The sequence below is a fragment of the Amblyomma maculatum genome, chromosome 2 (genome assembly GCF_055883805.1).
Source record: "Amblyomma maculatum isolate TAMU_Amacu chromosome 2, ASM5588380v1, whole genome shotgun sequence".
Classification (NCBI taxonomy): Eukaryota; Metazoa; Arthropoda; class Arachnida; order Ixodida; family Ixodidae; genus Amblyomma; species Amblyomma maculatum.
The window spans coordinates 2114857-2138400 of NC_139345.1; the positions used below are offsets into that span (position 1 = coordinate 2114857).

Sequence of the window (23544 nt, forward strand, 5' to 3'; positions counted from 1 at the left end):
AGGGATACACATGAATCCCCTGTCCCATTATAACGGCTGCTCGTAATTATCACGCAAGTTTATATGCGAGCTGTTGGGGAAGATGGTGAGAGGAGGGCACATTGGCCACACACCACTGTCTTCCAGTGTCCCGCAGCGCCGCCACCGCCGCGGATTTCCTTTTTTTCCTCCAGTCGTAACCGGTGGACCCCCTTTTCACAATTTTGGGAGAAGCACGCCTCCCGCGATTCTCTTGTATTTCGGAGGGTGATCGCGCACACGCGCGGTTAGAACTTTCTACCGAGGAGACCGCTGCCGTCACTTGAATCACCCACTCATCTTACACACTTACCACTGTGGGCCGTAGGCGCGTAGCCATGCCAGGTGAGTGGGGCGCTCCTCTCACCCTTTTCGCGTGTGCTTCTCCCTTTCGGTGGCTTTATTTCACCCCCGTACGTGAGTGGGACGTTCGTTCGCTACGGCAGCTGTTTCTTGAGTGCTGTGCTTTGCCATGTACTCAGGCAGAGTAAAGCCTGCTTCAGTACGCAACTCGTGTTTGTCCCCTCTGATCCGAACTCACCGCAGTGGCGACTTCTCGCACCGCGCACACGGAGACTAGAAGGTGACTTTCACTTCTAACCCATTTTGGAGTGTTATTTCAAAACTAACCAGCATAAAGTGCAGTAAAATATAAAACAGACAGCTCAGTACAGTTTCTGGGACTACTTTTGAAAGGTGTGCTGCTGTTTAATAGTATGCGGCCACCTCACTAGCATTACCGCGGGCTCAGGCCAGAGCAAGCCGAGGACGCAGCCAGCATGTACTGCGCGCCTGCGCTTCTGCTCCGAAGGAAGCAACAGCTCAAGGTATAAACACAAATGTTCAATGCACAGAGCGCTTATCACAAACACTGCACTGATCCCCTAGACCTCAGCACAAACCCATAGCCCAGCCGCAGCACCCGAGAGCAGGGCCGCGGCGCTGTGCACACGATGCAAAGGCTACTTGCGCGTTCACATGTTAACTAAGGGCGCTCGCAGGCCACACAGCCAGCCACCGGGTCAAAGCGCGCGCGATACATGATGAGGGGAGATGAGGGATGTGCGGAGGTCACACATCGATGGCTCAACGCGCGCCGCCACCGGCCAGAACCATGCCAAACCAGGCCCTCCCGACTCACACAGGCGAGCACTGGACTCCTTTTCGGGCATGGTTTCGAGCAAGCATACAAGGTGCGTGCACATTCACAACCTGCAGCGCCCGGCCGAAGCCGGGGAACCCGGAGGGAAAAGCATATGCACCTGCTCCTGCGATGATGGTTTCCCCGTTCGCCTCCCGTGCGCAGCCCCGCATCGAGCTTATGTCATCAGGAGGTGGTCCAATCGGAATGCGTGACCGACATGGGAAGAGCGGAGCAAATGCTGTGGCAACAGTCCTCCAAAGGGCTCTCTTGAGGAGGGTCAGCAGCACAGCTGGCTTCCCCTCCCTCTTGCATTGACCCCACAGGGGGTCTCTAGCTAGCAAACAGCAGCACCAGCTGCATGTTTCGTGTTGCTCCAGGAACACAATTCCCACAAGTTTGCTATTACAACTAAAGTACAAAAGCAAGTAACATTTTGGTACCTTTTAGATAGCTTCACCGAGGGTTAATTGCAGTTTATTCAGTTCGATAACAAAGTGAAAAATAGCTGGTAAACGCTGTGCAGCTCTGAGCAATTAGACGTGTTTACAATCTGTGGGTATCATGCATTCTTCGTCTTATCCACTGAACATTTCCAGGGCCTACAAGTGTCTGAGAAACAGTGTGTGAGCCCCTGGGACTTGTTGGAAGGTCAGCGCAACCCAGCCCCACTTCTGTGGACTTGGTTTGGGGCAGTGCGCATGGAACGCAAGCCCCGATCAGAGGAAGTGCCCCGTGGCAGCCTGCTGTGGCACACACACTCAGCCCTGGCCAAGGCACCTTCCTACTTTTTAGAACCGCCACCCCTACCTCCCGAGGAGCTACTGGAGCCCCCCGCACCCTTGGCAGCTGCCCCTCCTGCTGTGGGGGTTGGTGGACCCCATCTGGGACCACCTCCGCACTTGGCTCCACCTCCTCACTTGGCTCCGCCCCACCATCTCGTGCCCCACCTTGCTCCGCCTCACATGGGCCAGCCCCCAGACAAGCATCTCCAGGTAAGTGTTCGCCTGTATCACGGAAGGAGAAACTTCACAGGGGAGAAAGTCAGCACAAACTGGGGCAAAAAAGACAAATATGCGCAAGGGCGTATGGACGATCTTGTCATTTGCATGTCGACTCTGAGTCTTTCTTCTGAACCGGGAATTTTAGGGTCGTTCCATGCCAAAAAGACCCAGACACTGCTCAGCCATCTTTAGTTTTATTTGAATTATCATGTTTGACTATGCAGTGATTGTATTTTTCACATGTTGTCAATGAACTAACGTATTGTTACGGACTTGTTCTCAAACAGAGCACGGAGGAAGAAAGAAGGAAGAGGAAAAAGAAGTGTGCGCGCCCTTCGACCTTTGTCTTGTGGCACTTGTGTCGTTCCCGCTAGCCGTGTGTACCTAGCGTACTGAATTGACTAGAACGTCTCCGTCGCGACGCTAAGGGCGTAACACTTCTTTTTCCTATGCTATGTATTGCTATGTATAATTTACCGCAAATATAAGCTGAGGTGCACTCACCCCTCCCAAATTTCACCGCCGATGGGATATCACCTCAATGCAGGCTGACAGCAAAAAACGTGCAACGGTTAGGCCTGAGCGAGTGAATAGTAACTTTAATCGCATAATTTCAGTTCACATATTGAAATATTTTGGCTCGCAAAAAATTTATCACGACAATAGAATTTTCAAAACCATGTATTTTTTTGCAAGTCACAAGGCAATGGTAAAAAGAAAGAGTGCAGTGAAGTTTTTTTCACACTGGTTCAAAATGGTCATCGGGAATTTAGGTTTGGTAAGAAGGAAAGTAGTACGTAACAGCTCCGCTACATGTGAAGCCGATGCATTTGTTAAACTTTCAACTGCTGGTTTTAATTGCAACAGTATCATTGTACAGTAGTTGCTCTTAGGCAGCTGCTAAGCATACCTGCTGCTCCAGATCTGCACGCCGAGCGCCATCCCGCGTCAGAAAGGGCACTCATCTCCACGTGCCTCATGCTACCTCCCTCGCGTACTCGCACTGTCGCATTGTTAGTGAACTTCACGTAAGAAAAAGCAGCTGTAGCAGCTGCAGTATGCTCAAACTCGTCCCGCAGAACTCAAGGGAACCTCGCATCCTCCAATTGGCACTAATCGCTGCACCAGCACATGTTTGCGGAGGGTGATTTCGAATTCTTGATGTTGTGGCATAGGGGGCAAGTGTCAGTCAAGTCATGGATGGCAGGCTTCTATCCGTTTACAGTTCAGTCGAAGCATATTTGCTGTGGCCTTGTTGCAGTGCGGGGTCACAAGGCCAGGAGCCTGAGGGAAATCAAAGGCAGTGACTCCACTCCAGCCTTTCATACTGTCAGACTGAACTGCCAATGGTTGCATAGTTGTGGATTCTAGCATGATATGCACTCCTCTCTTACTGTGTTCTGCTTGTCTGGGAATGTGACTGCTAGCATGAGAGGGCTGAGTAAACTGGGCAGTTGAAATTTTTATGGTGGACCCAATTTGCATATAAATAAATTTTCTTCCTTTTGACCCCTAGAGCTCTATGCATACTGTCAGAAATGGGCACGAGGCGTGTACTACCTATAGCTTGACCAAAATTACTTAACAGTCTGCAAATAGATCCACTCCGCAATCTTTTTAAATTGGGGGTAAGTGGGGGGCAATACTTTGTAGTATTTTGTATGAACAGAAAGAAGCATCATTTGTCTGTGCATGCTTCATGCTGCAATTAAAATTCTGGAATTATGGAGCTTTAGGTTATTTCATTTAAGTTCTATCATTTACAGGCATAGTACCTAAATAGTTGAAATTATAGCTGGATACTCAACAGTTTCTTCCCAAAACGACATCTGAAAACTTTAAGAAGTGCTTCCTGCTTATTAGTTTTTATTATTGCATATTGAGCTAACATCTGCCGGCTGATGTGGTTCTAGCTCTGCTGCTGTGTCTGATGTTAACATTTGTTTCGTTGGGCATTTTCTTCCAGATGCAGCTCTTGGAAGACCCCAAGCGAGCTCTGCACGAGATGCACAGTGCACCCTCACCGCGCGGAGGTGCCAAGAAACCCAAGGCCCAGAGGCGGCCTCGCAAAGCCAAGGGCCTTGCAGGGCAGGTCAGGGACGATACTGTTCATAGGCTCACGCTGGCTCATTCAGTGGTTGGTATCAGTGTCCACAGCTGTGCCTCTGTGCACTGCTTCAGTTCAGTTAATCCATGTGCATGAGTACATGCATCTCGCACATACAGTCATAAGCTGCCATGTTACTGAAAATCCACCTGACATAGACATAAAACCCGGCTCCAACCATGCCATACAAATGTGCCTGCATGACCTAGGAGTAGCCCGTATGACTTCAGATCTAGTGGTCTCGGAGGTTTTGACTCCCATCTTGAGGGGAGACGGCCCTCTTAGAACCATTTTTTTTTTATTTATGGGAGATTTTGCACCATATTTGCACCACTTGTGCATTTTCTCATGCTCATTCCAAAATTGACTGTTTTTACCTAATACAGGTAGTTTTAAATATATTATGGAAAACTGATCTTTTGTTTGAAGGAAGCATTGTTAGTAAACATCAGATCTTGACGGGAAGATTTTGATCTTTAAATAATCTAGAATCACAAAGACTGCAGTAAAGCATAAATGAGCATTCTAGGGTGATTTAGAAGAAAGTTGTGGCTCGCAAACTTGCCAAAGAAAAAGATCATTTTGGTGATTGGGACAAATGATTTATTTTGATAATTTTGGCACACAAACAATGGTTAATGTTACTGCAGAACTTATGATTTTATCTTTATGGCAAAAAAAAAAAAAAGTTATAGCGATAGCTGCTATTGAAGCTGAGATATCGCTCTTTCAAAATGGTGACCGTGTCCAAAATTCTATCTTGAGAAATCGGCGAAAAATGTTTTTGGCATATTTTTGAATTACCAAGGCTGACAGCAACTCCATAAAATGAGTTGTGACAGGTTTTTGGTGTGAATGCACCATTTGCCATCAAGATAATTGCCCCTGCAAATGAGAATGAAATTTATTTCGACAAGGTTTGCGAATTGTGAGATTCCGCATGCTGCGCGTGACAATGTGTTTGGCGATCGCCGCTGTCGCCGCGCCACTAACTTTTCAGAGTGCTCGATCTGATGAAAACCGCTCAGGTATCACATTTTAATCTGCATCGTCATGATTACGATGCTTGTATGCGGCAGGAATCGCCTTCAGGAAATAGCTCGCCAGCTTCGTTGCTGATTGTGGATAACTGGATGCCGCTTCACCAGCACGCCTCTTATAACTATCTTCCTTTGGTTTTTTTGGGCCAGTATGATGCTCGAACCTAAATTTTCAGCGTTTTGCACCATGGTCGTGACGACGGAACGTCGCTAAACCAGCTAGGCCTAACTACGCGGCCTTTTCAAAATGGCGCCAGGCTGCAAACAGTCGACGCCGGCAGCCAACCAAAAGTAGCCATTTGGGTCACATGCTTTTGGAGTCTAATAACAGCGCGCGTTTCGCGCATTTTTGTCCTTTTGTTTTCTGCTTTGGGAGTTCGCTCACAGAAGCCAATCGTGACATGGGAACAGCCTGAATCACAATCTTTCGAACGAGACCAAAATGATTTCAGTGGAGCGCGTATTTTTCGATCTGCGGCCGATCAAAACTCGGCGTGATTTGACCTCAATTTAAAAAGTCAAGCGTTCAGATTTGCAACTTTGGAACACTGTAACATGCAAAATAGGTGGTATTTTTCAATCAAAATAGATAGTAGATAGTTGCAGAAATGTCTCAGGACTGCGAAAATGAAGAAATAAAAAATCAGATTTTTAGACCGATTTTCAACTGCAAAGAGCCGTGTCCCCCTTTAAAGGAGCTGTCCAATTTGCCAGCTCTTGCCATCTCGGCCCTTTCATGTCGTGTCCTTATGTCATACTATCCAACTACCGGCAGTGCCCATCTGTGTCACCTACCTGCCAGAGACCATCACCATTCTTTGCCCACAGGGTCGACAATGCCAGCACCAGATGTTCTGGAGAAAAGTGCCTTTAACGCAGTCACATTAATAAAATCTTTTCCTTCTTGAGCGCACAGCATCATACAAGCCTGGTCAAAATGGGCTGCTGTGAGCAAGGGTAAGACTTCCTTGTCATTGTACACAGAGATGCTGAGGCCGAATGCCATGTTGAAGTAGTTGTGCACACTGCACTGGCCACAGTATCCAGGAGTGCTTCATCAGATGGGCGCCCATATGCAGATCAGCATGCCACGACGTGCACTGGCAGGGGCTTCTTATTTTTGCTCATGACAGTACCCTGCGGTTTATCTTCAGGCTCTGAAAGCCAACCCTAAAAGTGGGCTAAATTTCACCCCCCGTACAACAAGAAGCAAGGCCTGCCTAATGTTTGAATCCCTTTCGCAGACAGCATCGTTTATATTGCATGGGCCTTGTTTTTGGCAGTACCTATGAACTACTCGGCAGAGACTTCAGTTTTTTAGGCAGTCTTTTAGACACCTATGGTACTTTTTTTTTCTTCTCATGTTTGCCATAGTCTAGGAGCTGGCACATGAGTGGCTATGGCCTATATATGTTTCGCTGTGTCTGGTTTGCAGGCCCCGCCGGTCCGGGGCTCCCTGGCCTACCCCCCCGAGCAGCCCATGTACCCCCAGGGGCCCCCTCCACAGCAGCAGTGGTACGGCCAGCAGCCACAACCCATGCAGCAGCCACCATACTACGCCCCCCAGCAGCCGCTGCCCCCAGGTGGGCATCCTTCTCCTGCATGCCGCTTTCTTGCAATGTACAGAACTCTTCGCTCCGTATCTGCAAAGGGGCCAGCAGGCACCAAGATGCAAACTAGCTGTGATACTGCCTGCTAGTACCATTCCGCATTCTCAGAATGTGACGACAGTATACCGTATTCCCCGGCTTCGTGGGAAGGGCTTGAGAGGGTAGCACAGGATGGATGGTATGAAATGAGGCAGAGATGGTGAGATGGGTTGAGGTTGGTAATTAGTATATGTGTCTAACTGATGTGAGGGAAAATACCAGAAAGTTAGTACTACAGCTTTCACTGTGTTCTATATGACCCATGGACAAACTGCACAACTGCAAACGAAATCTTTAAGCGAAATGATATCTTTAGGCGAGATCACTGCTTCTTTTCACATGCGCAGGGTGGAACCGAAATAGTCTATTCCTCCCAAACTGCGAGTAAAGCAGACACAGCGGGGATCAACTGTAACCAGTCTGGATTCAATGAGTGCTGTTTTCAAGTTGCTTTGTAGTAAAGTACACATGTGGTGCCTGCTGCAGAACACGCATTTTATGTGTAAGCATCGTTGATCCTTACCTGAAGGGACTGCAAAATGATGTTGAATGTCTGGATGCGGTAGTATTGAATTAAAAAATATGGTTGCATCATAGTAAACATATTTTGGGAACAAAACCAGGCTCTGGCCATCTGCTTGTTAGATTAAGGTGTCGGCCAGAAATGATTTTTAACAGTTCCATCATATCGTATGCGGCATGCACATTGTCGAGGTGCAGGAGGAGAACTCCATCATAGTGGTAAGGGTCCCCTTTTTTTCCTTCATGGTGAAGCATGGTAGTGGTGGGGCCTCCTCAAAGTGGCATCACATGTACGCTTTCACCACAGAACTGCAGACGTGCGCATGCAGTTTCATTGAGCTATAGTAGCATGGTAAATTCTAGACGTGTGCTAGCAGTGAATTTTCAGTTTGAAGTGAATATGTAGCGAATAGTTATTTTGTTCAGATAGTTCCCAACTGAAGCGAATATTTTCAAATTGAAGCAAGTAGTATGCGACTGGAAATGTAATAGTAAAAAAAAAAAAGTGAGAGTTAGCATTTCAGGCAGATTTTTGCAGTATTGGTTGAGGGAATAAAAAAATTGAGAAAATGATAATAATATTGTGCAACTTGTATTAGGTAATTAATTTTCTAAAGGCAGCAAACTGAGGTGAACTATGCATCATAATCTCGAGGTCTTGCTATGAGGTTCTTTGCCTGCTGCTGATTTCAATATAAAAGCCACTGGTATATTTTACAGCCTTTAGCTATGATTAATAATCCAAACTTCTGCGGCACTGAGTCACGCATCCTGCAGAGTTGAGCGTACAAGTATTGAAAATTCAGACGCCTCACATCTAGCGCCGCATTGTCTTCCTCAAATTTGATTTGGGTCACATATGGTCACGTGATGCCCGTGCTCGCACTTCCATTGCACTGCCATAGAGGAGATGCTAGTTTATAACTGTCTGTTATGCGAAAGTCTGGAGATGTCAAAGTACCGCCTACGCACTGGAAGTGACTCACAACACACATTATGTCCCTGAATATAGATCAGAGGGTGCAGTACCCATGATTTCTGGCAAGGGTCTTGTGTAGACGAGTAGGCGAATCGTAGACCAAGAAAGGCATCGATGATACATATTTTCCCAAAGCTCTTAAGCAGCACACCGCCATGCTTTCAACGCATCCCACAGTGCTTATGCCTTCGAGATGCGCCAAGGTATGCAGTGTTCTTTACATGTGTATTATTTCTGTGCCCAGTTACTGAGTACACTCATATAAAATGTCTAGTGTACAGTAAAAGCTCGAACTTCACAGGATCAGGGAAAAGGTTCTAATTATCCGATATTCGAATTATCGAATGGCCTCGAAAAAGCTGACATTTGCATTAGGGTAAATTTATCGTATTTAGGTACTCTCGTAACGAACCCACTTGCATAATGAGCCCACTCACCCCCGATGTTTTGCCGAAGAATTAAAAAAAAAAAAAAGGCGTCAGTCGTTGGCACGTCCCTCTGTTTTGCGCCGTCACGGTCCACAATGCATTTCTTGTCAGTGCGCCAAGATGCTGCGCAGCGATAACATCACGGTGTGTTTACTTGCTTTGCTTTGTGGGGTTTAACGTCCCAAAGCGACTCAGGCTATGAGAGACGCTGTAGTGGAGGACTCCGGAAATTTCGACCACCTGGGGTTCTTTAACGTGCACTGACATCGCACAGCACACAGGCGCCTTGCTTTTCGCCTCCATCGAAAAGCGGCCGCCGGGGCCGGGATTCGATCCTGCATCCTTGGAAACAGTAGTCGAGCGCCGTAACCACTGCACCACCCCGGTGGGGTACACGGTGTGTTTACCTTTTGACGTTAAGCTCTAGCAACTGGGGGAAGCGAACTTGGTACTTGTCCAGCTTTGCAAGCCTCGTTTTCTATACGCTCGCTTTATCATGCTACGGATGATTGAGACGGGTGCCGTCTACTGCCACGTGCGATGGGAGCAAACGCCTTTTGAAATGAACGATGCTAAAAGCCGGCGTTATGATCGCGGCCGACCCGCGTGCTTTCATTGACGACTGATAGGTGAAAGGGTGGACTCTCACAAAAAAAAAAAAAAAAAAAAAAAAAGTTTTTTTTTTTTTCGTATTTTCGTATATCTGAATTAAAAGAGGATGCGTGCAGAGTGGGTCAGAGAAATAACTTGTTACTGACATTCTAGTTGAAATTAAGAAGAAGAAATGAGTATGGGCAGGACATTTATTTCGAAGAGAGGATAACCGATGGTTTCTAAGAGTAACCAATTGGATTCCAAGGCAAGGTAAGCATAGCAGGGGGCGGCAGAAAATTAGGTGGGTGGATGAGAATAAGAAATTTGCAGGGGTCAAGTGTATGCAGCTAGCACAAGACCGGGTTATTTGAAGGAAAGCGGGAGAGGCCTTTGCCCTGCAGTGGGCGTAGTCCGGCTGATGATGATGCCTTTTTAACTATGCTCAAGTTCAGGTAGCTCTGCTAGATAACTGTGCTTTCATTTATTTGTGCTTCAAGTTTTCCCACATCACTGTGCTAGACAGGCTCGACGAGGAGCATTTATTTTTAAAATGCAATATTTGAAATTAAGCAGGGCTATTTCGAAGGGGGTGAGAGCAGGAGTGTCTGCTTACCTCATAATGGCTGGCATTTTTTGTTGGAATACAAGTTCCTTGAGCAGGCCTAGACAGCCCATTTGGTGAATAAATACAAGAAAGCACATTCACATAAATGCAGCTTTACTTCAACTGCAAGATTTTAGATAGTCATGTGCATTGTCGTGACGCTGGGGCTACGTCGACCCGGCCTTCACTTGGTAGCGTGCAGAGACTCGGGGTTGAAGTAGGATTGAATCTTCGAAGTTGGTGGAATATGTACAAGCAGGTTTAATGGCACTTTGAGAAAACTTATTTACAAGATTATTTACACGAAAAAGAAGGGCACATCAGCAATATGGCAAGCGTTAAGAGTTCATAGCGAGAAGCGACTGGATGAGCCGTTTACCCAGGGCTCAGAGCGACATTTCGTGCTCTGCAGCGTCCTTAAAACCCCCTATGTCCAGCCCCTCTCTGAAGATGCTGACCAACCAAATCCAGGGCACGCCCCTCAGGTATCGGCATCCAATCGAACACATCACTGCACTGATGGTCTGAAGCACTGACTGGTCCGGCATTCATTCGTTGGGCGTGATCACTTGTTGGCGGGAAAAGCTTGGGAACGGCGAGGAGAGGAGATACATTTCTATTCTTCAGCAAAGAAACCACAGGCTGGTTCTGACAAGGGGTTTTACTTCTCAGAAACCCGAGTGCACGTGGCGCCGCATAGGGCTCCCAACATTGTCCCTTTTCGACAATTGCAAATCTTTCCTGCATTCCCGGGAAATCACTTAATGGCCGTATAAGTCATGCTCCTTTCTTGTCCTGCACGTCAGCGGACATGTCACTCTGTCGTCTCCTTTGGATAGGAGGCATTCATCACTGGAGGATAGCACTTCTGACGACTGGAAGGGTGAACAAAAGAAAGAAAGCACTTCCTGCTATTTCCCGCAGGGGGACGTTTCTTTGTGTTTTTCCAGACGTTCTCTTGACAGGGTCAATTTGGCATTTGCAGGTTGTCCACAAAGCAAAACATGCTTACAAAACAGGATTCCTGGAAACAGGCTCACTTAGAGCCATTGGACCATCACCACATATTCACAAAACTTATCCATGCCCACAGGCGAACAATAGAGCGCGCAAATGCGGATGCTTGGTCGTAACAGCCTCCTCCCCCGCCAGAAGAGACTCGGAGGGCAGCAGTCCCAGCTGCTGCATGAAGAGACGACTTAATGGCCTGCACGTGAACGCTTGAAGCTCGCTGTTGCTTGTCGCGTTGTCTTGATTGTTGTAGGCCAAATTGCTCGAGCTGTCTGAAACTCAACCACATGTCGAAGCAAGCACTCGGCTCCGGTCTGAAGAGACCAGGTCAAAAGAAAACTGCCATTGTTGTTCGAGAAAAGCCCACTCTCAAGACGTTCAGGACCCACGTATTCCTAGAAAACCAAACGTGCTGCTTTACATAGTCACACATATACAAGCGCACGAAAAAAAAAAAAAAAAAAACCTGATTATCAATTTGGATACATGGTGAGGAACATCTCGGACCGCTTAGAAAGAGCGGCTAAGCGCGTCCGCATTCCCATTTAACTTCCCCTTTTTGTATCTTATTTCAAAATTGTACTGCTGTAAAATCAAGCTCCACCTAAGAAGGCGACTGTTCTTCGATGTCGCAGTTTGCAGCCAAGCCAGGGGACAATGGTCCGTCTCTACGGTGAATTTGGCCCCTCCAAGATAGCACTGCAATTTTTGAATGGCCCATACAATGCAAGCGCATTCTTTCTCTGACGCGCAATAAGCCCTCTCTCTAGTACTCAGTTTTCTGCTCAAGTAGAGCACGGGGTGCTCATTACCGTCGTCATCTCTCTGGCAGAGAACAGCACCTAACCCTCGATCACTGGCATCACACTGGACCGTGAATTCTCGGCCATAGTCTGGAGCTCGCAATACCGGACGGCTAATCAGCACAGCCTTCAGGTTTACGAAGGAGGCTTCCTTTTGTTCGTCCCAGACTACATTTGTCGGTTCTGTCTTGCGGAGAGCGTCGGTCAGAGGGCTAGCCAAAGCTGAATAGTTAGGGATGTAGTGATTGTAGTACCCAGTCAGACCTAGGAATGCTCGAATTTCCGTCTTCGTGCTCGGCCGCGGATAGTCTGCTACCGCAGAAATCTTAATCTCGCTGGGTTTCCTGAAACCCTGACCTACATGGTGACCCAAGTAGTCCACGGTCGCCCTTGCCAGGCAACATTTCTCGGCCTTTACGGTTAGTCCAGCTTGACGCAAAAGGCTCAGTACAGCTCTTAGATGTACCATATGGTCCGCCCATGAGTCGGAAAAAACCGCAATGTCGTCTAAATAAGGCACCGCGAATGTTTCACACCCCTTTAAAACCCTATCCATGAGTCGGGAAAAACAAAATGGAGCATTTTTGAGCCCGAAACTCATCATTGTTGGCTGGTAGCTGCCCGTCGGAGTGACGAAAGCCGCGTATCTGCTGGCGCGTTCAGTGAGCGGTACTTGCCAGTATCCTCGAGTAAGGTCCAGCGTAGTCACATATGCCGCTCTACTGACCTGTTCTACTCTCTCCTCAATATTCGGAATAGGATACACTTGGTCCCTGGTGAGAGAATTTAGCTTTCGGTAGTCTACCACAGGCCTAGGGTCTTTACCTGGAGCTTCTACTAAGATCATAGGCGAAGCGTAATCGCTTTCCGAGGGTTTTATTACTCCCAATTCCAGCATGCGAGTTACTTCCCTATCCAGAATTTCTCTTTGCCTTGGAGAAAATCGGTAGCACCTTGATCGCACTGGCACGTCTGAAGTCAGCTCAATATCGTGCTCAGTCAAATCAGTCCTGCCTGGCCTGTCCACGAAACAGGCCTCAAACTCTGTTATTATTTCGCCCAGATCGGACAGCTGGGATTTCTTTAGTTCTCCTTTCTGCTCCGTCTTTCTGAGAAGCTCCTGAGCGTTGCTTCCTTTTCCGCTGAGGCAAATCAAGTTGTCCCCAATCTCCTCAGGAAGGTTTAACGTTAGATTTACCATGGTTTCCCTCTGCTCATAAGGCTTCATAGCTAAGTCCTCTCGGGTTCCACTTAAAAGTCTCGTGAGATTATTAGACACTGGCGGCAAGAGGTTATTCTCAAGAACGCCCTCATTCCGCGTCTCATCAAGCTCACTTTCAAGTTGACCTATCTGAGATGCCTCGCTCTCAAAGTTTTCTGACCTGCTATCTTCCGCATCTACCACTGTTTTAACTGCCGTTTCCTCCGCTGTGGATTTTTCTGGAATGAGCAGTGTAGCTAGTTCTCGCGCCTTTGAACGTGTTAAGGCTTGCACAACTCTGTCTCCGAAAAGGATGCCCCTCTTTCGCAGCAGCATGTCCGATTTGTTGGAGAACAAATACGGATAGCACTTAGGAAGCTTTCCTGAAACGGCAGCCTCGGTTGTTAATTCGCCGAAAGGGCCCTCGATGACCACGTTCGCGATCGGCAAGCACACACTCTGTTCCTCAACTACCTGTCGGATCCATGCACACTGTCCTGTATAGTCGGAAGGCGACACATACACCGGATGGACAACATCCATCGTTGCGGCCGAATCGCGCAGTACCTTGCAAGGCTTCCCGTTGACTACTAGGTCATGCATGTAAGGTTCCAAAAGCTGCATATTTTCATCGCAGTCACTGACATACGAGAAAACAAACCTTTCTTTCCGGCAGTTGACGGCAATGTGACCCTGCTCATTACACCTAAAGCATGTGAGCGGCTTCCTAGCCCCAAGCTTGTTCTTTGTGTTCTGCGCGTTGGTCACTTCCCCACTTTTCTCACTGCCGTCCTTTCTAGGGCGTTTGCCTGAAGAAGCCTTCCTTTCTTCGTTTGCAAATCTAGCAAAGTGCCTTTTCTGACGGTTATTTACACTGAACGTGGGATTGCGGAGCCTATCTACTGCTGGGTTGCTGAATTGTCGGCGCGAAGCGTACTCCTCAATGAGTTCGGCAGCTTCAGTTGCCGACTTAATTTCGCCTCGGTCCTGTAACCAATTTCTTTCTTTTTCTGGGAGGCAGCTATAAAACTGCTCCAAAAGAATTCGCTCGACTACAGCGTCCCTGTCACTGTAGGAATCAGTGCTCTTTAGCCACTCGCCCAAATTAACTCTTAAATTGTACAGGAATTCAGGGTAACTCTCGTCCCTGGACTTAGTAGCGTTCCGAAAACGTTGTCTGAACGCCTCGGCGCTAAGCCTATACTTTCTCAGAAGGCAAGCTTTGACCTTCTCGTAGTTGTCCGCGTCCTCCTTGCTTAGCCGCGCGACAACCTCCGCTGCCTCGCAGGGCAGAACCGTCAATAATCTCTGAGACCAAGTGTCTCGCTGGAAGGACAGTTTTTCGCAGGTTCGCTCAAAGTTAGCCAAATACAGACCGATATCCCCTGATATCACATATGGCTGCATGTACTTTGACATCTTGAAATCTGCCTCCTTGTTGAGACGAGGTACCGCTAGCTGGGGACAATCGCCCGACCTCTTGCTCAACTCTAGTTCTAATTTCCGGAGCTCAATTTCTAGCTTCTTTTCCTCTCTTTCCCGCTCTTTCTGCTGTCTGAGCTGTTCCTTTTTTTTGCCCGATGAGGTTCCATGCTTCACTGAGCTCCTCATCATCGGTTCCCAGATCAGTGATTGCCTTTATAATCAAGGGTTTTCGTGCCAAACCACTTGTATCAATTCCCAATTCCTCACACAATAGCAACAGGTCCGGTTTCTGCAGCTTTTGTAGGTCCATGATCGCTCCGAGTGTCGGCTACTTCCAAAACAACAGTGCAAACTACCAAACCTAAAGGCGTTTCAACACTTTTTACCAGTTCTAAATTCTAACCCTGTTCTAGAACCTGGTCCACATCAGAAGAAAGCCAAGCACTCACCCACACATGCGATCGATGTTCCGAGCTGCTCTCTTGTTGGCCGATTGTTGCGCCTGCTTGTTGCTTGAGATGCCACCTCCGATCACAAGCTGTGGCTTGTAGATTCTGATCCACCTCGAATCACCAGATGTTGTAGCTTGTAGATCCAGATCCCACCTCCAGTCATCAGATGTTGTGGCTTGTAGATTCAGATCCCACCGCTGCCACCAGTTGTCGTGACGCTGGGGCTACGTCGACCCGGCCCTCACTTGGTAGCGTGCAGAGACTCGGGGTTGAAGTAGGATTGAATCTTCGAAGTTGGTGGAATATGTACAAGCAGGTTTAATGGCACTTTGAGAAAACTTATTTACAAGATTATTTACACGAAAAAGAAGGGCACATCAGCAATATGGCAAGCGTTAAGAGTTCATAGCGAGAAGCGACTGGATGAGCCGTTTACCCAGGGCTCAGAGCGACATTTCGTGCTCTGCAGCGTCCTTAAAACCCCCTATGTCCAGCCCCTCTCTGAAGATGCTGACCAACCAAATCCAGGGCACGCCCCTCAGGTATCGGCATCCAATCGAACACATCACTGCACTGATGGTCTGAAGCACTGACTGGTCCGGCATTCATTCGTTGGGCGTGATCACTTGTTGGCGGGAAAAGCTTGGGAACGGCGAGGAGAGGAGATACATTTCTATTCTTCAGCAAAGAAACCACAGGCTGGTTCTGACAAGGGGTTTTACTTCTCAGAAACCCGAGTGCACGTGGCGCCGCATAGGGCTCCCAACATTGTCCCTTTTCGACAATTGCAAATCTTTCCTGCATTCCCGGGAAATCACTTAATGGCCGTATAAGTCATGCTCCTTTCTTGTCCTGCACGTCAGCGGACATGTCACTCTGTCGTCTCCTTTGGATAGGAGGCATTCATCACTGGAGGATAGCACTTCTGACGACTGGAAGGGTGAACAAAAGAAAGAAAGCACTTCCTGCTATTTCCCGCAGGGGGACGTTTCTTTGTGTTTTTCCAGACGTTCTCTTGACAGGGTCAATTTGGCATTTGCAGGTTGTCCACAAAGCAAAACATGCTTACAAAACAGGATTCCTGGAAACAGGCTCACTTAGAGCCATTGGACCATCACCACATATTCACAAAACTTATCCATGCCCACAGGCGAACAATAGAGCGCGCAAATGCGGATGCTTGGTCGTAACAGCATACAGTTTAGCATATTTAGTAACCATGATCTGGAGAACCAAGGTGGAATGTGTGATGCGGTAATTTTCGAAGTGTGCTACTTTTGCTTGCTACCAATTAGTTAAGGGCAGAGGTCATTTTCTCTATCTTGGCTATTAAGAACCAGAACCTCTGTCTTAGGTGTGCCTTAGGTGCTTGAGTAATGAAGGCATGGGACTCTCAATATTTTTGTATAGCAGAGAATGAGACTAACATTTGCTTTGATGTTGCCTTTGGCAAATATTGACGAGAGCCCCGCTTTCCATCCACCAACCCTTCCTGATGTCCTTTCCTGCTTGCCCATGTTCTGGCTGGTCCGTGCACTTGCTCTTAATTTCCAACATTGTGTGTCTGTTTCCTCTTTTGTCTTCTTTCATTTGATAACATACCTACACAATCTGTGTGCTATTATTATTTTTCTTGCTTGAAAAATCTTTGCAAAAATTAATTTTTTGGTGTTTTATCATTCTTTTTTACTGTGTACTCTTAATGTATTGCTTTAATTATTAAACTGACTGAATTGCAATTTTCTTTTTGTTGGTCCTCTCCTATCTGGCCCCACATTATTTCAACTGTTCTTTTCTGTCTCATTTTGCCTCTTCTCAACACTTTTATTTACTTTTCGTAATACCGAATTTCACATCTACTGATGCTTTTTGCACAATTCCTGAATTATGCTTTCCTAAATTTCAAATTTTTTACCATTTACATCAATTCATTATTTAACTTTTATTTCTTTGGTGCACACTACATTATCATGCTTTTCTCTTGGCATTGGCCCCACTTTAATCTTGGTGCTGCAATCTTGGTGTTGTGGCTGCTGCATTTTCTGTGCTTCGGTTTCTGTGCTGTTTCATTGCGTTTTATTTGTGCATGCCCAAATTCTGTCTCATCTGTTGGGCTTCCTTTGCTTTCCACTTACGGCATTGGGTTACTATTCGGTTGCCTTTCTTTCACTTGCACTCACATTTGCTTTGGTTGTTCTGTTATAATGTCTATGTTCATGCTGCACTTGATACTTGTGCATCACTTGCTTTTTTTTTATTATTATGATTGTTTTCTTTCATACTTTATACCCTCCGCTTCATCGTACTGCGCTTGCATCTCTTGGATGCGGCCAACCATTCGTGCCACTGTCGTGCCTAATGCCACCTTTCTGCATTGGCCCAATCCTTTCACACTCATTGTGCTCCACTCCTGCTACTGTCTTCGCTGCCTTCTGTTCTGTGTCCCCCCCCCCCTTCCCCCCCCCCCCCTTCCCCCCTGGTCTCGGTGCCCCACTAGGAGGTCCCCGCTTCGAGCGGCAGCTCTCCCAGTCCAAGGCTGCCTTGAGCTCCATGCTGCGGGCACGTCACCCGTCTGCCCAATTTCTTGGTGGCCCACCCCAGGGGGCACCCCAGGGACCCCAGGGACCACCCCCCACCATGCAGGGCCCCGTCGGTGGGCCCACTGGCTCTGGGGCTCCTCCGTACGCACCCAGCATGGACATGTTGCAGAAGCAGCAGCAGCAGCGACACCAGATGATGATGCGCCAGCAGCAGATGCGCCCTCAGGGCATGGCACCCGTGAGTAGCAGCTTACTGCTGAGCAATGTTGCCAAGTTAGCGGTTTTCCCGCTAGATTTGGTAGGCTTTTATGCAGTTTATTTATAGGATTTTTAGAAGCTTTCAGGTCCTGTTAGCCTCTTTTTGCTGTTTTTGGTGGTTCTGCAATTTTCGTTCAGAATGTTTCGTAAAATTTTACTTACCATAAAAACCCGCTATAATGCAAGGTTTTCTCCCAATTTCAGCATGCCAGGTTTCTGCTTCGTATTATACAATACCCAAACAATTTTCAGTCTGAATGCGCAATTTCGGTCTCATTATTATTCAGCGCTCTTGCAGTCTAGCCCAGTTATAGCGAAATAGCACACAACAAAGGAACAATTTCCATTCCCTTTTTTGCATTTTCAATACAATTTTGGTCCAGTTTTAACAAAGTAAATAAGCACACACATCAGCAGATATAGCGAAATGACTTGGTACCAAGTGAAAATAAGGTATCAGTCGGAGATCTTTATGCCTTCAGGCAAATTTTTGTGCAAAAGTAAGAACAAAATTTGGCTGATGGCAGCATTCACGGCGTCATCTCCACTCCCGCGAAGTGAAAAGTTGCTTCACTGCATTGTTTGGCCTGCCATCTTCGGGATACAGTGTCTCGTCGTGCTGTCGAGCTCACGGTGGTTGAGCCGGTTGTGCGGGAGGTAAAAAAAGTAAGAAAATAAAAGGCAATTTTCGGTGACGTCACAGAGCAGTGGTCGGCAAATTGGTGGATCGCGGTTTTTGACTTTCTCTCCTCTTGGCTCTGGGCCCGGGAGGGAGAGAGTGAGGGAGAAATTGCCACAAAAGTGAGAGAGGGAGAGAGAAGCGAGAGTGTTTCCGCCGTTTTCATGGATTTTTGTATGCGCTGCTCTCGTGGATGTCATTACGCGTTCCTGCCTTGTTCCACTTCTTACCTTTGATATCTCGTGACCCCTGACTTCGGCTGGACAATCTTTAGACAATGGACCTGCTCAGTTATCCAATTTCTTGGACCAGACCCTTCGATTTCTTGGCAATGTCGAGTCTCGCGAGCCCCAGCACCTCATCGGGCAAGAGAAAAGTGTTGTCTTTGAAGGTGAAGTGTGCCATTCTGGACGAAGTACGCTGAAACGTGAAGAAAAGTGATATCGCATGGAAGTATGAAATCGCACAGTCCACACTCTTAACAATAATCAAGAATGGCAGCAAGATCGACGCTGTTCTAAACGACGATGTTGGTAGCGAGGACCGAAAGAGGATCCATTGCACCATGTATGCCAACAAGAAGCTGCACTTTACAGGTGGTTCTTGGATGCGCAATCAAAGAACATCTCCCCGCTCAGTGGACCTATCACGCTAGTGAAGGCTAAGGACTTAAGCTTTGCTCTCGGTCACGATGACGTCCAGCCAGGAAATGGGTGACTCCAGAGATTCAAGCAGAGGAACAACATTACGTGTAAAAACAGTCGGGGAGGCCGCATCCGTTGACGATAGATTACTCCAGCAGTGGATGGCCAAGCGTCGTGATCAGATTCTTGCGTATTCCGGGACATCTATAACGCAGATGAAATGGGTTTGTTTTGGCTGCAGCGGTTGACTGCAACAGCTGATGGCGTCACGACAGCCTGCTTGAAGCAGCTTATTGCTATGGGAGTCCCGCTAGCGAGTTGGACCTTGTTCCTCCAGGCCTGTCCCACATGGACTTCTTTTTCGCCGACGGCGAATTTGTTGCCACGGAGGACTTCACGATTGATGAAGTTGCCGGAGCATCATGGAAGGGATGGATAGCGCCTCCAAGAGTGACTGTGACGCCGCTGGTTGCACCCCTAAGCCGGTGACTTGCGTAGCAGCCATCGCAGCTGCTGACACTCTACGGATGTTCCTCGGGAATTCAGAGCAGAATTTCGAACCCAGTTTGCAGTTGGACGGTATGGAGGCCGCAATTGTGAAGACTATACTTGCAAAACATGTTCAGGGAACGCTGGACCACTTCGTCCAGCGGCGATAAAACAATTTACTCAAATTTCTGTTGCTGTTTTTTTTTTTTTCTTGTAGTCCAGATACAACGAAATAGCGAATATAGGCTCCATGCGCTGATATGGTGGCGCCAGCAGCGACCGCACCACCAGTGCCGCTGCACGGCACTCCCTGAGTTAACTGGACGCCCAGTGCAATTCCGTCCACCCGTCCGAATAGCAAAAGCGCAGTGACATCGTTGCGAGAATGGCACTGCGGGCGAGACAATACCTACTTTTATGCGGATTTCAACGTATTGAAAACCTGGATGTATATTTAAAAAAAAAAAAAATAAGTAGAGAGCTAGTGGACGATGGCTTTGTACGAGCAATCGCCACTGCGGGGCCGTTGAATATCAGCGACGAGTGCTTCGTGCAAATGAAAAATTTTGACTACGACACTCGCCTTGAGGTAATAAAAATTTACAGCTTACAGGTAAAATTACATTGAAAATGTGGTGTACAGCAGCTGAAATTGACCACCTGCGGAAATCCGTGCCAGCTTCTTCACAAGCCTTTTCTCCCAACCAAAAGGTCTTATTCTTCGACGGCATGCTCGCGTTATTTGAAGAAGTGAAAAGAGGCAAATTCTTCCTTCTAGGTAAACTTGGGAATGTTTCTGGTCGACTGCAAGATAGCCCAGGGAGAGATGTGCAAAGAGTACAGTGGTTGACTATCATCCCTTTATTAGTGAAATAAAGGATGAAGGGGATTGTACAGCGGCTTGCTTCTCCAGCATGAGTGGTTTCGAGCCATTCTTCACGCTTCCGCTCTGCGACACGTTAAGCGACTTGCAAGGGTGAATGCGCCGTAAAGAGGTGCCTGCCTCTTAAATGCAGGCAGCTGCAAATGGCATTGTAAAATCAGGCAGCACATTTCAACTGATTAAGATTAAGTGTCCTTACAGTTAGAGGAACAAGTGCCTGATTGATCCAGACAAAGAAATCACCTAATCACTATATGAATGGTTCATTGCAGTTGCGTAAAACGAATTCTTATTACACGCAGGTAATGATAATGCTCTAGTCCTGAAGATTAACACTTCTTTGCTTTGTGTATTGTCCTCAAAGAACCATAGCTCTAACCATAGAAAAGGACGAAACATTTCTTGCCAAGCATGTACCAATATGTTAGAGGATTTTTGTTTTAGCTATTCCCTGAAAGCACTAATTAAATGAATGCCCAAGGGCATTCATATTTTTTAAATGTACAAAGCTAGCTCCCCTTTCATCCTATCACTGCTATGTATTTCTCCTTGCTATCCTCTCCCTATACTTCTTTTTATCACCGGGCGCAGCTTAGGTGCTTCAGATATTAGATAGTAATTACCGCGCCACACAACATTTTCTTTATCTGTGTTTGTTTTTCTTTAATACACTGTTACCACAATCCAATGGCACGTGTCAGCATGGAATAGTATAGTTCAATTTTTCTGCTTAAAGTACTTTGCTTTCTCAGTTGATTTTGAGTTGTTAAGTGCAAGAAATAAATATATACAAAAGTCCAAAGCACTCTCTTTGTTTCTGTTTATTGGTACAGAAAAGGGCTTAGCTGTCGAGGATGCAAAATAATATGCAAAAACGCTGACTGAATCCAGTGCTCTCTCTTTTTCGTTTAGTAGGATCTCCAAGGCAAACGATAAAATTTCATCTTTGACACCTAGCCTGCAGTGTTTCCTAGCTGTTATGACATAGGTAAACACAGCAATAGGTCGAGCCACCTATATTTAGTGGCGAAAGCACCTTGCCGTTCGCCTCGCTGACAGCAAACTGAAAGAGAGAGTGGCATCCGCCTTTTGCCCCTTCTGTTAACCAGATGGCACCACGCGCACTCCCCAAACTGCAGCGCATGGAGCCTATAGCAAAGCGATTTCCAATTCCGGCCGACTTCGGTATAACCTGGCTAGGCTATTTCATCAAATTTCCCGAGAGAGGAGGTGCTATCTAGCAGTGGCATCGGTTGACTGCACCGATGGGTTCAATTTCAATGCAATTTCGCCACACTAACCTCGCAACACACATTCGACTAGAAACAGGACGAGCACACCTTGCTCGATGTCGGGACCATGATGGCGGCGGTGAAAGCTGAACTGAGCACATTTAAAGGAAAAATAACCATAGCTTCTAAAAGCACCGGCACCGCATAGAGTGCTGCTGGAATGTATGAGGCAGGAAGAGATTGCATCTGCTGCCACTGAATGGCTGAAACGGTCTTTTCTCCCACATTGGCCATGCACGGTTGTTGGTGGCATGGTCGTATCATGAGTACTTGGCCAGCATTCCCAAGGAGTTCATCTGTTGCGCTTTCGAGAAATGTGGGATGCCGAATGCGTTAGAGGTACCGAAGAAGAGTTTCTGCGGAAAGCTATATCTAGCATGATTCGCGGCAGACGATACACTAATGCGACGACCGCAAAAGCTCTGAATCCAAGAATACTTCCTGGCTGCACACGCTACGTGATGGCCGCGTGCTTGCATGTGTTATGCGAACAGGAGTGAGAATGGAGCATGAATGTGAGATGGCAGCTCGTGCATCAGCTGGAAGCGAGATACTGATTCACAACAAATGGAGGGCCGCATGGTTTCCGCAATTTGCGGGGCTGATCTGAGCTGCATGCCAGATCTCTTTATGCCATAAAATTATCTGAACAAGTGCGTTGGTGCAGCAAGGGAAGTGCAAGCTCTCACCGGCACATTGAGGTGCATGGCCCTTCTTGACCTCTGGCGTGGGATGGCTTTGGACACGCAAGTGCAGATGTACACTCTTTCTGTACTCTCATACGTACTCTTTTTTTCTATTCTTGCTATCCCAAAATTACACCTTGTATTATATGAGGGTCCATATAGTGGTTTTTACGGTACTTCTGCAAGAGAATGTTGCAGTAAGCATATGACATCATTGAGCTGTCAACAAATACTGGAACATGCCCAGTGTGCTTTGCGCCTTGAATTGATTTATGCAGCCTTTTTTAATGCAATAATTGAGTCTGCTGTCGCCAGGAGTGTGGTTCGGTCACCTTAAACTTGTTAAGTATGTGCAGAGGTTTAGGAAAGAGTGGCTGCGGGACCCTAAGTTTCGAGACCGGGGGCTGGAAGTTCCAGATACAATTGAATGCTGTTTGTGTAGTTAAGGAGGCGGCGATGCCACTTGTGTAATTCACAAGTCTGCCACGAGACAAAAATTGCTCTCTTCAACAGCGATAGAAGAAGTCCAGTCTCATCAGCTGGAACTACCTGGGAGCACAGCTGCACGTTGGGCGAAGTTAACCAAGTTCAGGGAGGCTTCCGACAAAAATCCTTTTTATGGTCTCTCCGAGTTTGTCTGAGTTTGCTCTCTTCATACTGATGCTGCTCTTTTCAAATGCAGCATTTGGACCCATGTTCAGTCAGCTGAGCGTTAGTACAGTCGAACTCGGATATATCGAACTCGAAGGGCATCGCAAAAGAGTTGAATATATGGAAAATTTGATATACAGAAATCGGCTTGAGACGCCACTTGCAATCATAAAAAATGGTACCGTATTTGTTGCGTAATCAACCCACCGCATAATGAACCCACCCTCTACTTTTGCCGCCGAGAAGTAAAAAAAAAAAAAAATTATTCGTTGGCGTGTTCCTCCTTTTCAGCTGCCGCATCCACAGCTCATTTATTGGCTGCGCGCCAAGATGCTGCACAGCGATAACATCACGGTGTGTTTGTCTTATGACTATATTTTTGATGTTGGCTCCTGCAATGGTAGGGAGCGAACTTGGCAGAGTGCCTATGATAGCTTGATTGCG

The 23544-nt window shown here is 47.1% G+C and overlaps 1 protein-coding gene across 11 annotated transcripts in view; it reads left to right on the top strand.

Moving 5' to 3' along the window:
* The window catches only part of LOC146197827 (mediator of RNA polymerase II transcription subunit 12-like protein), a 148252-nt gene that overhangs the window by 96815 nt on the left and 27893 nt on the right, over positions 1 to 23544 (top strand). For 6 of the 11 annotated variants that reach the window (XM_084593060.1, XM_084593062.1, XM_084593063.1 and 3 more), the window contains 4 exons: positions 1759 to 2154; positions 4130 to 4300; positions 6746 to 6893; positions 17476 to 17756. In XM_084593060.1, coding sequence (XP_084449186.1) covers positions 1759 to 2154; positions 4130 to 4300; positions 6746 to 6893; positions 17476 to 17756 — 996 coding nt within the window. The remainder of the gene's footprint in view (positions 1 to 1758; positions 2155 to 4129; positions 4301 to 6745; positions 6894 to 17475; positions 17757 to 23544) is intronic. The other 5 variants (XM_084593064.1, XM_084593068.1, XM_084593065.1 and 2 more) reach the window with 3 other exon arrangements.